Consider the following 18,849-nt stretch of genomic DNA (forward strand, 5'->3'; position numbering starts at 1 on the left):
TTGCTTGTTTTTTTAAAATGGTTGTTCGCGTTTATACATTTCCAAATTTCCATAGCGTTTGGGAGAAAATTAAAAAAAAATAATGAAAATATTAGTAGTCAACGTTTTTGAGAAAGTATTTTAAGAAAAATGGCTCTTTATCTATTACTATGGCAATATATCTTTCACTATGCTCTCTGGAACAGCATGCGGCCCGTCTGGCTGCCGATACCCGTTGCATTCACTACTGCGCATCGGAAGAAGATTGCGAAATTAAAAAATATAAAAAAAAAATATATATATATATATATATATATATATATATATATATATATATATATATATATATATATATATATATATATATATATATATATATATATATATATATATATATATATATATATATATATATATATATATATATATATATATATATATATATATATATATATATATATATATATATATATATATATATATATATTATTTTGCGAAAATTATATATATAGGATACTGGGGGAAATTAAAAAAAAATAAATAATAATAAATATTTAGTAAATATCATTATTTTTTATATTGTTTCAGGTTACGCAACTTTTGAAAACCAGAATAACTATAAAAACTTGGAGGAATATCCATTCATCAAAAATGTTACAGATATACATGAGATTCATTCCTTCGAGGAAGACTTAAATCTTACACCAATTCAAAAATTTTATGATGGAGCAAATGTATTCATTACAGGATCTACAGGATTTTTAGGTAAGTTATAAAATAATATTGGACATGCAATAATTCTAAAAAAATTGGCACCGGGAGGCACGTATATCCGCCCATACTAAAATATGTTAATAAAAAGTTGGTAGGCAGTTCTTTTAGTTTCAAAGTAAAGGCTTTTTTTTCATCTCAAAAACTGCGACTTTGACTGATTTTGATGTTATTACAAATTTTGTTGCAAATATTATCCCTAATCTTAAATTGAAAACTGCGTTTCGCTACCTACTGTAATTTTGGAGTTACGATTTTTTAAAAATTTTAACCCCCTGCCATACCCCCTTACCAACCCCCCACCCCCACCAAAACTAATGGCCAGATTCTCGGGTGCCACAGTATTTTTGTGCCAAATTTTGTTAAAATCGGTTTAGCGGTTTTTGAGTTATCGTGTTACAGACAGACAGACAGACACCATGAAAATATTTTGTATTTAGGTCGTTTATGACCCAAATAACTCATTTTGAGTGAAATTAAAAAAACTTTTTTTTTGGCGATCTTAATAGCCTACCATAGCTGTTGATATGGTTGTTAGATTAGTTAAACTCTACTGCGATATTGTCTGAAGACTTATTGATTTATCAAGAAGTTATATTTCCAGCTTATTATACATTAAGAGATATAAGGATATATTAAGTTATTGATTTTTTAAAAGTAGATGTAGTTGAGTAGATATGGTCGGCTTTATGACGTATAAAAGTCGTATCTCGATTTTTGCAACTTTTGAGAAGAGCAATTGAAAAATTCTAAATATTTATTAATTCTAATTTTTAACATAGGGCAATTTTTTAAATGCATATAAAATTAATAAGATATAATATTAAGATACAGCCAATTTTCCGTGCTGAAAAATGACCCTTTGGGACATATCCAATGAGTCAGTCATGAAGTTGATATCTCGAAATTGCCAAAAATCGAGATACGCATTTTCGTTATAAAACTGACGATATGCAAAGTAGAAATGCAATTTCTGTGTTAAATTACCTTACATCATTAAAGCAGTAGTTTGGGAACAATGTACAATATATTATAACGTGTGTACATTGACCTATTGACAAAATCCATATTTCCTTTTAATACTACCTTAGTACCTTACTATTGTATACTACCTTACTAACTTAGTACTTGCCGTGATTTTAAAGCTAAAACCTATATGCAATTAGATTTAAGCACAAACGTAAATTATCAAACATATAATTTATCAAATTCTGTATTTTTAAGTATGATGGACGAAAAATGCAATTTAAATATATTTGCTTAAAATAATAATTACCTTACCATAATTCTATTTTTCCATATTATGCGTGTGTAGAATCAATAATGTCATAGCAGAACAGTATGATCTAAACAATTAATTACGGTATTCTAAATATATCTTACGTGTATTTTTGAGCAATAATGTGTTAATGATAATTATTTTTTTTAAGGAAAAATTCTCGTTGAAAAACTTCTTAGATCCTGCCCTACATTGTCTACTATGTATCTTCTAGTCCGTAGTAAAAAAGGAAAATCGATGGAAGAAAGAATTGACGAAATGTTTGACGACGTCATTTTCCAAAAAATGAAAGAGGAGTGTCCAAAATATAGGCACAAAGTTGTAGGAGTCGGTGGAGATTGTACTTTATCTGGGATTGGGTTAAGTATACAAGACAGAAGACTTCTTGTAGATGAGGTAATTATATTTTTATTTATAAACCTATGCTATGCTATAAAAATAATACATGAATATTTGAAATGTAAGGGTAGTCATTGAAGTCTTTATTACAAGCTACCTACACACAGGTTGAAAAAAATAGTGATACATTTCGTAGGAAGGCATTAGTGTGGAAAACACAAAAAGTAGCAATTTTGTTCTATCGATACCAATAAAATCATAGAAAAATAGTATTTTAAGTTCATGCCTCTTTTTTTGTTGCCATAGAAAATTAAAAATGAAACTGCAAATATTCGGTTTTCTTTCAAAAAGCTGCGGAAGGAATTTTTATACTTTACGCTGGAATTCTAATGAGCATCATATTGCGCCCACTGTAGTGTTGAGAAATAAAATTGGGATTGGAAAAGAGAAACGTTTGCTCGGCATGTAAAAGACCATACCATAATGTGGTATACTGATGCTTTCAAAACCATAGCAGGGACAGGGATAGGAGTATTTGGGCCGAAAACTAAATAGGGTAGAAGCACCGGTTGTGGCCAGGTTAAGGGATTTTTAGAGTTTGACTTATCAGAAAAAAATATTTGTAGTTAATTTTGAAGATAAAGCAAAATTTTTGGTGCTTTTCCAACATTTTTCTTTCAAAATCTGCTTTTATTTTAAAGATTTGTATTCTTAATAAACAGAAAATGAGCATTTTATGAAAACATACGATTTTTCCCATTTGTGGCCACATTTACTACCATTTGTGGCCACATTCTTGCAAAAATATTCTCTAGGTAATGTTAAGGGAGGACCAAATTGACCACTTGCGGTGGCAACCATCAGGGTTGTTACATTATCTTTCTCAGAGGTAGTAGTAACGTCATAGACACCTTTCCCTCTTGCCCCTAGGACTAAATTGCCTTTAGGTGATAAAAAAATCGTTGTTTCGTCCAGGTTAAAAATTCTATTTGGGTGGTTCAGAATTTCGATGTCAGGACCTAATTGCTGCCGCACATCTTCAAACCATTGCCTGATTTTTGTCTCCGTAACAGCCGCTCTTGCTTGGTTTATGTATTCCGAATGTTTCCTAAATACTTCCGGGTTTTTAACTAGGAAAGACTTAAACCACTTGTCTCCAGGAACATTATTCTTGAAGGGAGTCGGTATTTTAAATTCTTCTATTAGCTTTTGTACCGAATATAGAAGACCTTCTCGATTAATCGGAAACCCTTTTGCCGCCTGATGAAGAATCCACTTCACCAATTTTTTTTCAACTTCTAACCCAAGTACTGCATTTGGGCCAACTCTTCTACAGCTATCTGAAGTTTTACCTGACAATCTATTTCGCACCGAAGTCCGGGGTACTTTAAACTGTTTGCACGCCGTTGACACAGCCATATTTTGTTCACGGATGGCTTTTAATGCTGCTTCCATATCTTCTTGGGATTAGTTGAAAAGAACCCTTTTTTTCTACCATCTGAAATTTTTTAAATTACCATAGGTTAATTCCGGGGGACATGGCCATACGGGAGAGATGGTTAGTCAAATTATTTTTATATCATACCTAAATAACTATAATTCTCATATTTCAAATAAATCTTATTTTTTAAAACTACAAATAAGTTGGCCATCTATGGCCATTTCCCCCGAAATTACCCTAACTCAAAAAGACAACATCGAAAAGGTGCGGTTTTTACACGGTTTTTAGTATGTGGCCACAAATACATATTAACTTTGCCGGTTCTGGCCATGTCATGGCCACAATCCTATTCCAGTTGTGGCCATTTATTTTTTTTTAAATTAGAAGAAGAAGAAACCTAACCTAATACAGAATTTAAAAGGTTTAAACACCTTCATTTAACCTATTCAAAAGTTGAAGCAATAAAGTTTAAAAAATGCAAAATATAGCCTGTTTACTTACACTGTGATCCTTAACAAATTCGCTTAGAATTGAGCAATTTACAGACACTGCATTTTGAAAGCCGTTACACGCAGACACATGATGCACCTATAGTTTCAATTTTCAACCTAGAGGCCGCTAATAATTGTATGTTATCATATACACATCTACGTGGTTGCACATTTGCCAAATTGACCAAAAAAACCTAATATTTGGCATTTTATGCAGAAGTGGCTACAATCGGCTAAGTGGCCACAACCGGGTGTTCTACCCTACTCCGAATTAATGGGCACCTACCCCAGTAACCTTTGGCAGAAATCTACGCTATCGAAAGATGCGTACAATTTACCTTAGATAGGAACTTTCGAAAACTGGAAATAGTCATCTTATCCGATAGTCAAGTAGCACTAAAAGCGATCAACTAAGTAATCATCAATTCGAAGTTGGTCAAAGAATGCCTGGAGAAGCTCAACAAGTTAGACAAAGAAAATAAAATCTCTGGGTGCCCGCTCACCAAGGGATAGAAAGAAATAAAAAAGCAAACGATCTAGCTAGAACAGGAGCAAACACTTCACTAACTGGACCAGAACCATTCTGCTTTCCAAACGGAAACCAACCTAAAGCGGAAGAAGCTGGAAGATCATCCGTAACCTGGAATGAGAATCCTCCAACGGTCTAAGACACTCGAAAATGTTTTAGAGAACTTACGATCGAGAAAAATCAAATATTTTCATTGATTTAAGTAAGAACAATCCTCAGATTGTTACGGGGTTTCTAACAGGACACCTATCCTCAACGAACACCTCAGTAGATGGAAGCTTAGAAACAACGGCGAATACAGATTCTGTGGAAAATGGGTAAACATCACAACACCTTATTACTGAGTGCGCCGAGACGACGACCGTTCATTCCATATACTTTGATACGGCTGATGTCGCATTTGGAGTGGTGGCGTCTGTGGAGCTGTTTCTGATACACGCTTTTGTTAAAGCGCTGAGACTGTATGATCAGGGCCGATCCTAGTAGGTGTGCAGCGCGTGCACCGCACGCGGGCGGCCAAAAAAAGGGGCGGCCGCAGACCGCATCTACCTTTATACTTTTATTAATCAAGCAAAATTTTTCAATTATTTTATTTCTCAAGCTTACCTATTTTTAAAGGGTTTACAAATTTAGTGAATATGCACTTAGGATATTATTATGTTATTTAAATAAACTAAAAATAGGTTAAGTAGTTGTTATTCATTTTTTTGATACAGAAAACATTTTTATTTTACAAAATATATGTTAAAAAATCCCTGAAATGTAACGCTACTGGAAAAAAATCTGACCTGAGGGAATTTCGAAATGTCCTTGAAGAGGAAGAAAACTCTGCTCGCCCCGCTATATTTCCCCTACATGCTTGCGTAGAATTTGATTGTAAATCGTAGTAAACTGATTCGCTCTGGCGATGGCGTGCCGATTGTAACCGAATATAACCGAACGTAATGAATCTCTCCGTGATCTGTCCCGATACTCAAATCGAAGATCTCCATGGCAGAATATCAAAACTATATAGTGTATTATGGTAAGTATAAAACTTTATTTTATTAATTTGATGTAATTTACACTAACTCTCCTGTCCCCTGTTCCTGTTTTACATTTTAGAGAAAAATGTTTTGTATAAAAGCTGATGAAAAGTGATTTAATTTACTTTCTTACAAAATTCTGTAACCGACTGGTTTTTTTTTGAGGAGAGTAATTATAAATTGGTATTCGATTTTACCTAGACGTTAAAGAGCGCTACGAATACAAATCATTATTTATACCTAATTATAATTTTCTCTAATTTTTTTAACAAGAATGGGGATAAACCATATTCTTACAGTTTTTCTAACCAAAAAAAGTAATGATATTTATATACTTCTTTAACATCGCTAGGAGTAACCCTTTCCGAGAAATCTCAATATTTCTGAAAAAGTTTTGGTTTTATTGCATCTCTGAGTCATGATGGTATACTTACGTATTTCTTGTCTTTTTAACACATTTTTATATTCTTCACTTGTAAGTTTGTAAGTATAGGGTGGCCATTTGAAAACGAAACAGAGCTAATTTTGGGCACCCCAATGCATTTTCGAAAAAACTCTCGGACAAGTCGATTTTTGATAAAGAATCGACGTGTCCGAGGGTTTTTTCGTAAATGCCTTGGGGTGCCCAAAATTAACGCTGCTTCGTTTTCAAATGGCCGCATAAGTAAATGTAAGTAATAAATCTTGTAACTTGAATTAGAACCACTTCCGCTTATCAAAGGAAATTGAAATTTGGCATGTTGGTTCAGTTCCGATGACAATGCAATGTGAAATATAAAGATAATTTGCTAAAAAATAATCCCTTAAGAGGGTGAAAGGGGTAGTTTTCTGTATATATCGAGAACAGTGATATCTAGAGATATGTGGTTTTCACTTTTGGATAGATTACGATAAATTAAGATGACTTGCGAAAAAAAGTTGTTATTTCATCCCCTAAAGGGTGAAAGGGGAAAAAATTAAAAAAAATAAAAAATAAATAAAAAGTTGTTTATTCCAAAACTAAAAACATGAAAAATAGATTATAGTGTAAAAAACTAAAAAAACACGCTTTTACTGTACTAAAATGTATAAAATAATACAATTTACCTAAAATGTTTAATAAAAAAATGAGGCGCTTTAAAGTGCGTTTCCTTGAAAGGCATACACCTACTTACGCTTTTTTATTAAACATTTTAGGTAAATTATATTATTTTATACTAAACGGTAAAAGCGTTTTTTTTTTGTTTTTTTAAACTACTTATAATTTTTTCTAGATGTCTTCCAGAAAGACTAAAAGACAGTCGGGTGCCTTCTATAGAAAAGAGAAGAATAAAAGAATAGAAGAAATCTCTAAACAAGCGGGAGCATTGAGAAAATATTTCAGAGAACCGGAAAAAACTGAACCTGAACCTGAACAAAAAGATTTGATTCAAAATGCGGTGTTTGATTATTCACAACCATCCACCAGTACTTATGACGATAAAAACACCAAATCCAAGGACCTCACACCTGATGAAGGCGATGAAATGGCAAGTTCATCATCAACATCATCAAACAGTTTCATTCCCAGTGAGCCCGAATGTGAAGATGAGACTGAAAAGGAAGAGGATTCTGCTCAAATAGCCCTAGATGATCCAGGTACTTGGCCTAACATTTTAACGAAAACATATATTGATTTATTGGTAGAACATGGTCCCAAACAAGTAACAAATTTTAAATTTCCGGTGGATGAGGATGGCAGAAAATTTAGCAGTTCATATTATATCAAAACTTTAGTGAACGGGGAGAAAATAAATCGCGCGTGGCTCTCCTATTCCATAAAACTTAATCGTATTTTTTGTTTTGCATGTAAATTGTTTAGCAAAGTTAGTTCAACACAACTTGTAAATACTGGCTTTTCTGATTGGCGTCATTGTTCGGACTACCTCAATAAGCACGAAAATACTCTAAAACACGTAAATTCTATTAGATCGTGATGCGAGTTAAAGATAAGGCTGGAAAAAAAAATTACTATTGACGCGGAACAACAAAATGTTTACAACAGGGAGAAAAAGCGATGGCGCGCCATCATTGAAAGACTGATTGCTGTAGTACAATTTTTAGCGAGTCAAAACTTGGCATTCAGAGGAACTAGTACGAAGTTGTATCATAAAGATAATGGTAATTTTTTAAAGGCAGTAGAGATGTTGGCCAAATTTGATCCAGTTATTTCAGAACACCTTAATAATATCAGTAAATGTAAAGATAACAAAACCCGTATTCCACACTACTTAGGGCAGCATTTTCAAAATGAGATAATCAATATTTTAGCAGACTCTATCCGTAATGAGATAACACGAATTGTCAAGAACGCCAAATATTATGCTATTATTCTCGACTCTACACCAGACATTAGTCACACAGAACAAATAACGTTTGTAATTAGGTGTGTGAATACTACTGATGGTAAGGTAGATATTTTAGAATTTTTTCTAGGATTTTTTCCAATAACTAATACCACCGGAGAAGGCCTGTGCAATTTTCTATTAGAAAAGCTATTACCTAGTCTGCAACTTGAAGTTAAAGATATAAGGGGTCAGGGCTACGACAATGGATCGAACATGAAAGGGAAAAATATAGGGCTTCAGAAACGGATTCTGGATATAAATCCTAGAGCATTATACGTGCCGTGTGCGGCTCATACATTAAATCTCGTCGTTAATGACGCTGCCAGCTCTAGTGGTGAAATTTCTGGCTTTTTTGATATAGTACAAGAGGTTTATAATTACTTTTCTGCGTCCCCATATCGATGGGATATACTAAAAAAGCACGTAAAAAGTCTAACTTTAAAACCGTTAAGTGAAACAAGGTGGGAAAGCCGTATCAATGCTATTAGACCTCTAAAACAAGACCTAAAGAACATTATTACTGCATTAAATGTCTTAATTGAAGATCCTACCAGAGACACGAAAACAAAAATGGGTGCTAAATCAATTATTAAAAGTCTACAAACATTTAAATTTTTGTGTTCAGTTTTAATTTGGCATGATTTATTATCAAGAATTGATGTCTTAAGTAAAATGCTTCAAAATCCTAAATTGAATATCGCGGAATGCATTCAAGGCTTAGACAATCTTAAAAAATATTTGGAATTTCAAAGATCTGACGATAATTTTAAAATATTTGTCGAATCAGCAACAACTCTTGTTAGAGATTTAGGTACTGATCCTGAATTTCCCATCTCAAAGCTTAGGAAAAAGGCCCGTTTATTTGATTACGAGGGTAGTGATGAACCAATTTCAAATCCCGTCCAACAGTTCAAAACTGCTTTCTATTTTACAATTCTTGATCACGCGATCTCCTCGGTAAATGAAAGATTTACCTTGTTATCTGAGTGCTATTCAATATTCTGCTTTCTGTATGAGTTTCATAAAATTTCTAATGAAAACCTTATGAAAGCCTGCATGGACTTAGATATTAAGTTACAGGTACGGGAGGAAGAAAATATCGTGAAAGATATAGACGGTATACAACTCTTTAATGAACTAACTTCATTCAAAGATATTTTTCCAGGTGAAAAACAGCCAACTGAAATATTAGAGATAATAGTCAAAAATGATCTCATTCCCTGTTTTCCGAATTTTGCTCTGGCATTAAGAATATTTTTAACCTTACCTGTTTCTGTGGCTTCAGGCGAAAGAAGTTTTAGTAAATTAAAAATTATTAAAAATTACTTAAGAAATAATATGACACAAGAAAGGCTTACAGATTTGGCCATCATTTCTATCGAATCCGCATTCTCTGAAAAAATTGATTTGACCGAAATTATTGACAAATTTGCTTCTCAGAAAGCCAGAAAAGTTAGTTTATAGTTAATTATTAGGTAACCTTTGTAGAAGGACTGATTACATACCTTTCACGAGATTTATGATGTTTAAGTACTTTTTGTTATAAGATTGTATTTTCTGAGTGAATATACTGTTGTTTTGTATTTGTAATTATAAAATGTCTATTTATACTTATAAGGATTTATTTTTGTTTTTTAGTATCTTGGTAAAGTATTTTTTCACTATTATAACCTGGCTGGCCATAAAATAAAATTTTGCGTTTCAAATTTTATTTGCATTTTTATTAATTTTTTACTTTTCTAAAGGGGGGGGCGGCACATTAGGTCTTTGCACGCGGGCGGCCGACACCCTAGGATCGGCACTGTGTATGATGAATTATAACTCGTTATAATTCACAAAACACAAATGCAGAAGAAAAGAAAAGTGAAATTGACGTTTAAACGTCAATGATGATCCTTTTATTTACACTGTTGAAGCGCCTACTGCTACTAGCGCCTCCAATATCGCTTGTAGGAACTACGGACTATATTGTCACGTATGGGGGGAAGTTTAGTTATTTTTAGTTATGACATACATAAAAACACAAAAAATACACATTTTTTTAAAGATATGTTTAATATCAATATTAAATATACAACAGAAATATAATTTCTTCACAAAAAAATATAAAATTAAAAGAATAATGTTACAAGTACCGATCAAGAGACAAAATAATTTATATAACAAAACTGAAAAAAACGGCGTCGTAGATGGCTTAGAAATGAAGATATATATCATAATTTTGAAAGTAAAATTATACTAGAGCTGGCATTTCTGGTCTTGGGTACCGATTTTCGTGTGTACGAAGAGTACGGTCAAGACGCTTAGCAAAATAAGATGTACTGAATAAACACAGAAGGCAAGTATTTTCTCAAGCGCATGAAATATAGCGTCAGATTAAGTGGTTATGTAATAAATACTTCGTATTTTTGCTCTCTCCGACTTACTAGATTGCCATAACGATTCACTCCTGTACATGTAAACGCCGACCCAAGGTTTGGCTTGCCAGCAGGGTATGGGAAATGTCATCGATCATCATTTTTAAGCCAACTGGACGATTATTCCAAACATACAGCATATAATTTCAATATCCTAAGTGGAAAGAAACAATATCACCTTTCTGTTTTATACTATGGTCCGTTTCTTCCGATGGGTCATATCGTTGGTCTTTAGGAAGGTATCCATAAAATATATATTTTACTATCAGTCCTGGGATGAAAAATCATAAAATTCAGTTTGATTTGATGATCCTTTTCTGTTACCTAAATGAGGAGAATGACAATGAACATGTGAAGATGAAAAAAAATAGTACACATCATTTATCTGCACTTACCTACACACAGTGCCTGACTTAAACATCCAGGGCCCCTAGGCACTTGACATTTGGGCCCCCCCCATGTCATAGCCAATTTGGAGCTTATATATAAAAGTTGCGCGCTACTCATTGAATGGGGCCCCTAGGCCCGGGCCTTGCAGGCGGAAATCCGGCCCTGCCTACACATTAGTCCAAGGAGTTTTATCAAAAACCCATATTTGCCTAAATAATTATTGTATTAAATTTGCAAAGCAAAGTGCAGCGTGTAAACAAAAGAAATAAAATGGCGGGCAAGTCAATGCCTAACCTAACCTAACACGACAAGGAGACAAATAGTGTTCGAATGACAAATTATGGGTTACCAAAAATTGTTTGTCTCCTTTCAACGCACGCTTTAGAACGAAAAACAGGTGAACTCAATTACTGAAAGATCGTCAAGTTTTATCTGTCACTCTTGTCAATAATTTATCGGTAAGGAAAATTCCTAGAAAATCGCTTGTAGCCAAGTTTTGAACCATTGCCAGTTGTCCAATGTCGCGGTGATTAATCACCCTCCTAAACCCTCTACATAATATTGCGCAACTTTGCCTCTATTTAACCGAGAGCGTATCTTTTTTAGTTTCCGACTCACACTGTCATTTACAGAAAATTATTGTGTTCATAATATTAATTCCAGTAAAATTTATTTTACGTAGTAAAACCAGAATTAACGTCAAAATATGGAACTTTTGAAAGTAACGTTGTCATATTAGTGCTTAAGTATTTTTTAATGGTTAAATTTATTACTTTCTAATGTCTTGGTGTATTTGCACCAACAAGTAATACATTATTCACGTCCATAAAAATACTGTTTATCAGTATACAGGGTGAGTCTTAAATAAGTGCAAATATTTTCAGGGCTGGTAGATCTCGATAAAATATACAGGGAAATTTAAAAGCAAATGCACGATTTTCAACATCTTTTTTTAGCGAAAAAAACCTCAGACATGTTCCTGGGGTTGAAATATACCACCCCTAAAAATATTTACACTTATTTAAGACTCACCCTGTATAATCAAGTATATAATATTGAACTTGCTAAGTTGTTTCTAGTTACTTTTTTATAAAATATACGAAAAAGTTGCAGGGTGTAAAAATATTTATTGATCGATTAAAATTGGATTTTTATAAATAAATTTAGTACACTTCATCGGTAACAGCTGATAGTCCAATAAAATTGTCATTTGAAAAAAAAAACGGGCAAGCTGATTTTTTCAGAGTTTGTCAGCGAGTGTAAAATAAACAAGCGTCTTCTGAGTGTAAAATAAACAAAATCGGAAATTTTCCCCTTGCGGTTTTTGAGCAATAGGGGTGGTTTTTTTAAAACTGTCCTACAACAAATAATTAGACGCAAATTGTACATAAGAACATTCTCGATAAGTTCGCCTAATAATTTTTTTATAAGTTTATTATTTCCGGACTTAGAAGCCGTTTCATGGGCCCTTTGGGGTGGTTTTCAAAAAGTTTGTTTTATAGCAAATTGGCCCGTATGAAAGTTGTTCATAATAAATGGACAAGCAACTTTTCCTCATGATTTTTTTTGTAGCTTCATTATTTTTGGAGATAGCTGGGATTTTTGAGATATTTGATTTTTATTGAGATTTTTGGGCGCTATCTCCAAAAATAGTCAAGTTACAAAAAAAGTTCATAAGGCATAGGTATACAGAGAAGACCAGGCTACTAGTAACATAGCAAGTTGCCGGACGAATTTACGTTTACCCGTTTTGCGTTCGTACTCGAGATTGCCGGCTAGTCGGCTGGTCAGGGAGTACGCAGTTGCAGTTGTGCTTCGACGGGTCGGTCGTGACAGACTAGGAATACGACGCGAGGAGTGTCGAGTATTTATTATTTTCATTTTAAGTGATTACCTTCACTTAAGGTAACATTTAAAATGAAAATACTTAAATATTTATTATTTGAGTGTGTTTACAAGCCAAAACTAAAAATAAATAAATTCTCTAAACTCAAAAAAAAAACTAAAATATTACTCTAAATAAGAAAAAGTTATAACAAGTGTTCAAAAAGACCGTCTTCTTGTGCTAGACAGAAGCCTAGGCGGTCGTAAAATCCCCGTCTGACATTGGCTAATAGTTTGGAAAGCCTCTCGTATTTTTACTTGAAGCTCATCCAGGTTATTAGCCCTATTATGACCATACACTTTGGATTTTACATAACCCCACAAAAATAAGTCATTGGGAGAAAGATCTGGTGACCTAGCGGGCCACAAAATAGTTCTATATCCACTAATTAAACGGTTGGGAAAAGTATTGTTCAAATATTCTTGAACAATACGGGCATTGTGGGCAGGACAACCTCAGCAATTTGATTACTTGAAAACGTGGGATTTTGATCCGCGGTAGCACAAATGAACACTTGCTTTAACTCCTGTTCTTCATTAATCAACACATCAGGCTTTTTGTGTTTTTGTGGGAACACGCACTCATCTGTTTCAAAATTATTAATAACTCTTGATACAGTAGGTAAAGATGGAATTGGCCTGTTTACAAAAGTTTGTGGAAAAATTGTTTGTATATTCCGATAAGACCTATTTTGGAAATACAATTTTACAATTTGATGTTTCTCACGAACTTAAACTCTTTCTCACGAACTTAAACTCTCACGTAAACATCCATTATTTTACTTAAAAAATAAATTTTACACGAGAACTGTCGCGAGAATCTATGTATTCGTTTAGGCTATTAAAACACGAATAAATACAAATTCTGAAACATTCTTATCACATATCTACCTATTTTTATTTTATGGCATTTTTTCGCCTGCTTTTTATTCGGCGGACGGGTATACGCTAATTCGTCCGGTTCTGCCTATGTTACTACTACGGTGGTCCGGTCTGTATGTACTCTTATTTTGAACGAGTTTCCTAGGGTGAATTTGCTGAAAAAAGAGTAACATTGAAAACTACCCTAATTTGTTCATGAACTGGACGCTCATGAGCTGGATCTCCAAAAATAATCAAGCTACAAAAAACATTAATGAGGAAAAGTTGCTTGTCCATTTATTATGAACAACTTTCATACGGGTCAATTTGCTGTAAAACAAACTTTTTGAAAACCACCCCAAAGGACTCATGAAACGGCCGCTAAGTCCGGAAATAATAGACTTATAAAAAAAATCATTAGGCGAACTTATAGAGAATGTTCTAATGTACAATTTGCGTCTAATTATTTTGTTGTGATACAGTTTTAAAAAAACCACCCCTATTGCTCAAAAACCGCAAGGGGAAAATTTCCGATTTTGTTCATTTTACACTCAGAAGACAGTCGCTGACAAACTCTGAAAAAATCAGCTTGCCCGTAATTTTTTTATTTTCGCTCTCTATACGGCGATATAATTTTACTGGATTATGAGTAATATTAAAATAAATTTCATACCATATATATTTTTTTTCGTACGTGTATAATATCACCTTACGATCAAGAAGTTTTGTGATAAGGTAAGAATGATGAAATGTAATACATACAGGGGCCGTATATCATGATTTTTTTAATCACAGTGTATATTATTCTCGTATTATGTGAAAGTATTAAAATATTTATTTTACTAGTTGTTTTAATTGCTGATAAAACTAGTTGTAATTAACCCGGAAAATGAGAATTATAAAAATTACAAAAATTGTGTATTATTTATTTATCTATAATTGATTGTTTTAATTGGTCCTAATTATCATAAGTATTAAGCAAGCGAAAAAAAATCTGAGATGATATAATTTTTACGTTTTTTAAATAAATATTCTATAATTTCCAACGAATTTTTCAGTTGTTTATTTATTTATTACATTTATATATACCGGGTGCGTCTCAAAAGTGGCTCACCCTAACTTTTTTATTTTTTTCAGATGAAAAAACGAGATTTGGTATGTTAGTATATGACATAAGTTAGGATTCATTGACGTATTCAGTTGTTTTCGGTCACTTCCTGTTTCACCGGAAATGACTACAACTGTTGATTTTTAAATGCCACCCTCGGTATTTTTTTACTTTATTCGATAGAAAATGACATATCATATGTCAACTTTTGCTCGAAAACAAATTGTATTTTAAATTATAATCTAGAGTATAAATCTAACTATATATAAGCTGTGTTAAAAACACTAATTTTTAAGGAAGGAGCCTTGGAAAAATAGATTTGATCGTCTAATGTTTTTAGTGTCTTATTCGAGCCGCTTAAAAGATGCCCAAATCGAATTTTTAATCATATCTCAATCTTTTATAAAGGAACGATGGTGGCTTATTAGCATATTTGGAAACAGCATTTTTTTATGAATAATTTGATACCACCCACTTGGTATTTCGAGTCAAATTGTCGTTATGAACCGCATGTTACAATTTTAAATAAACCATATGCGAAAATGTCAAAAGTTGACATATGATATGCCATTCTATTCAGAGTGTCATTTTCTATCGAACAAAGTAAAAAAATACCGAGGGTGCCATTTAAAAAGCAAAAGTTGTAGTCATTTCCGGTGAAACCGGAAGTGACCACAAACTATTGAATATGTCAATCCTAATTTATGTCATATTCTAACAAACCAAATTTCGATGTTTATCTGAAAAAATTAAAAAGTTATTGAGGTGAGCCACTTTTGAGACGCACCCGGTATACTTAATTAGAATTTGAAGGGTTCAGGGGAAAAACTTGATAAGTGCCAATTTCTTAATTTTAGGATGTTTTCGTAATTTTCTCTTCTCTAAAACGGTATGGAAATTTGGGAAAGTATAAATAGGATTAAGCATTTAAGAATAAGCAAAAATTTTAACGAAGAATGCATTTTCCTCAAAATGTCAATAATAAAAAGGTTTTCCTCTTGTAAAGGCAATCCGGTGGCATACTGTATAATTTATATTAATATCTATTTATATTATATTAATATTTTATTAATATTAGTAAATAAAACAATATACTTATTAAACATGGATTTGCGACAATAATACATCTGTAGTGGGTTCCTTTATAGTAATGCAGATATAATTAAAACTATAATTAAATATGTAAATTTTAATTATTTCAATCTATTTATGTAATAAAAATTTAATTCCTCATTCTAAAAAGGATTTCATGTATTTGTATTCTAAATATAAATTATAATGTTATTGGAATATCATTATGATTTGTTTTATCTTCTGGTTACTTTATTTATTAGATTGTACTATTATTTTAATTAAGATTTATTTAACTCGTGGTTACCGTTTTTAATTGTTGCTCTAACTTTACCGTTTTTCAAATACATAAGTCCGAAATAACCGAGTTATTTTACTTTGAAAATATCCAAAAAAAATTGGTCAAGTGCGAGTCAGACTCGCGCACGAAGGGTTCCGTATCATTCATTATCTATACATTAGACACTATATTATTATAAACTTTTTTTCCGATTTAGCTGAAATTTTGAATGCGCGTATAAGTAATTTAAAAAAAAATAAGAAACACATTACTAAAAATTGTATTAATCAATAATAAATATGTAAAAAGTAAAAATAAATATGTAAAAATATGTAAAAATTAAAAAAAACGATTAAAAAAAGTCGCCTTGACTAGGATTCGAATCTGCCTTACTACGGCTCCAACGTCATAGCAGCGTAAAGTCCTAACGCTTTAACCACGCGGCCACCGAGGACTTGAAAGATTCTATGTAAAATTCTTACTTAAAAGATAATGTTTAGTGAAAGTACTTTTTTTATTTATAAACATTTATTTAATTCTGTTTTTAGTATTTGTTCTTATAGCGGCAACACAGATACATTATCTGTAAAAATTTCAACTGTCTAGCTATAAGGGTTCATAAGATAGACCTTTGTGACAGACGGACGGACAGCGAAGTCTTAGTAATAGGGTTCCCGTTTTTACCCTTTGGGTACGGAACCCTAAAAATAATTTTTTGCTTAAATTTTGATATCCAGTGGATCTTTTGAAAATGAGTAAATAATACGATTTGTGAAAATATATTAATTCAATACATTTTTACAGGTCAACATTGTATTTCACGTTGCTGCAACAGTTCGTTTTGACGAGAAAATCAAAACTGCCGTAGCCATTAATATTCGAGCCCCGAGAGATTTGCTTAGGTTGAGCAGAGAAATGCCGAACTTGAAATGTTTTATGCACACGTCCACAATATTTGGCAATTGTATGCAATCGGTAATAGAAGAAAAAGTATATCCACCCGCAATTGACAGCCACAAACTAATACTCATGACAGAATGTGCACCTGAAAAAATCCTAGAAGAAATTACACCCAAGTAGTTCAACTACAGCATTATTTATTATGTTCTGATAAGACTCTTGAATTTTTAGACTTATAGAGCCATATCCAAACACATACACTTTTACAAAACAAGTAGCGGAAGATCTGGTTAAAAAAGAGGGAGAAAATCTGCCTGTTGCCATATTTAGACCAGCTATAGGTAAGTTAATTCATTTAATATGAATTCATTTAAATTTTATCAAGTAGCATATAATTACAACATAAGTCGTTATACAGGGTGAGTCTTAAATAAGAGCAAATATTTTCAGGGCTGGTAGATCTCGATAAAAGAAACATATTTTCTCTTTACCATTTTTCAGATAAGTCCAAAATAACCGAGTTATTTAAGTTTGAAAATTTACAAAAAATATTTTTTTTGGAAAAATTTTGAGAGCCACCGGATTTTTTTCTATATTTGTATCCCTTTTTAGTTTCGTAACCATAGAGTAAAGCCGTACTATCAGAGATTAAGAAATTATACCGTGGGAAAATTTGCGGCGAACAGGCAGTTCTAAAAAGTTTTCGAAAAATATACAGGGAAATTTAAAAGAATGTGCACGAGATTCAACCAAATCTTTTTTTGCGAAAAAAATTTCATAGACGTGTTTTTGGGGTCGAAATATACCACCCCTGAAAATATTTGCACTTATTTAAGACTCACCCTGTATAGTGCAGGAATAATCATTAAAACAATCTATTTTTTTTTATGCATGAGTATCAAAAAACAGTTTAAAATAATTTAGGTTTCTGTAAGAACTCAAATTATTGTCACTAAAAAGCACTGTAAGGTAATAAAAATGGATGTCAGTTTGTGTCAGCTAAAGAAATTGGACTTTAACTAATAATACCGTACGATCGAAAAAAAAAACGGCGTCCAGTTGGCTTGGAAATGAACATCGATGACATTCCCCATATAATTTACACATAAAATGACAGCGATCTTCATTTCATAGCCATCGCTGACCCCGTTTTTTTTTGGCCATACGGTATATCTATGATGTCGATTAGTAGACCAAATAAAATTAGACCACGTATACATAGATATCAATGATATCATTATACCGTATGATTGAATGATTCGATACCGAAGCATAAAAAAAACGGCATCAGCGATGGCTATAAAATGAAGATTGCTGTCATTTTATATGTAAAATTATATGGGGGATGTTCATTTCCAAGCCAACTGGGTGCTGTTTTTTTTTGATCACGGCATTTCTTCCTTAATAAGTTTTATTTCATGTGTATTTACTACCGTATGATCGAATAAAAACGGCGTCAGCGATGGCTATGAAATGAAGATCGCTGTCATTTTATATGTAAAATTATATGGCAAATGTCATCAATCGTCATTTCTAAGCCAACTGGACGCCGTTTTTTTTCGATCATACGGTATATCTTATAGGGTCTGTCTAATGAGAGAAGAAACGATTTTGACAACGACGACCAAAAATTTGGAGTCAAAAACAATTTGCTTTTCAATTAAATTGACAAAAAACTGTCATATTATTTCTTCTTTGGAAAGGCTATAATCGCTATT

General features: G+C 32.6%; 2 protein-coding genes across 3 annotated transcripts in view; both read left to right on the forward strand.

Annotated features, from left to right (window-relative positions):
• Positions 1-18,849, forward strand: part of LOC115884985 (fatty acyl-CoA reductase wat-like) — a 43,867-nt gene that overhangs the window by 16,046 nt on the left and 8,972 nt on the right. The window contains exons 2-5 of the mRNA XM_030903724.1: positions 568-744; positions 2,181-2,425; positions 17,036-17,307; positions 17,363-17,472. Coding sequence (XP_030759584.1) covers positions 568-744; positions 2,181-2,425; positions 17,036-17,307; positions 17,363-17,472 — 804 coding nt within the window. The remainder of the gene's footprint in view (positions 1-567; positions 745-2,180; positions 2,426-17,035; positions 17,308-17,362; positions 17,473-18,849) is intronic.
• LOC115884984 (zinc finger MYM-type protein 5-like) lies at positions 5,147-9,929 on the forward strand. Of its 2 annotated transcripts, none has more exons than XM_030903722.1 (2): positions 5,147-5,853; positions 7,108-9,929. In XM_030903722.1, exon 2 carries the CDS (start codon positions 8,017-8,019, stop codon positions 9,682-9,684), a length of 1,668 nt encoding a protein of 555 aa, XP_030759582.1. In that variant the 5' UTR covers positions 5,147-5,853; positions 7,108-8,016; the 3' UTR covers positions 9,685-9,929. Both variants share the same exon structure in this region, with proteins under 2 accessions (XP_030759582.1, XP_030759583.1).

Source organism: Sitophilus oryzae, unplaced genomic scaffold (genome assembly GCF_002938485.1).
Source record: "Sitophilus oryzae breed Bouriz unplaced genomic scaffold, Soryzae_2.0 scaffold_359_pilon_pilon, whole genome shotgun sequence".
In the NCBI taxonomy this organism is placed as follows: Eukaryota; Metazoa; Arthropoda; class Insecta; order Coleoptera; family Curculionidae; genus Sitophilus; species Sitophilus oryzae.

What these genes read in the sequence shown, in the direction of transcription:
- LOC115884984 (XM_030903722.1), top strand. Translation starts at nt 8,017, where the DNA reads ATGTTGGCCAAATTTGATCCAGTTATTTCAGAACACCTTAATAATATC.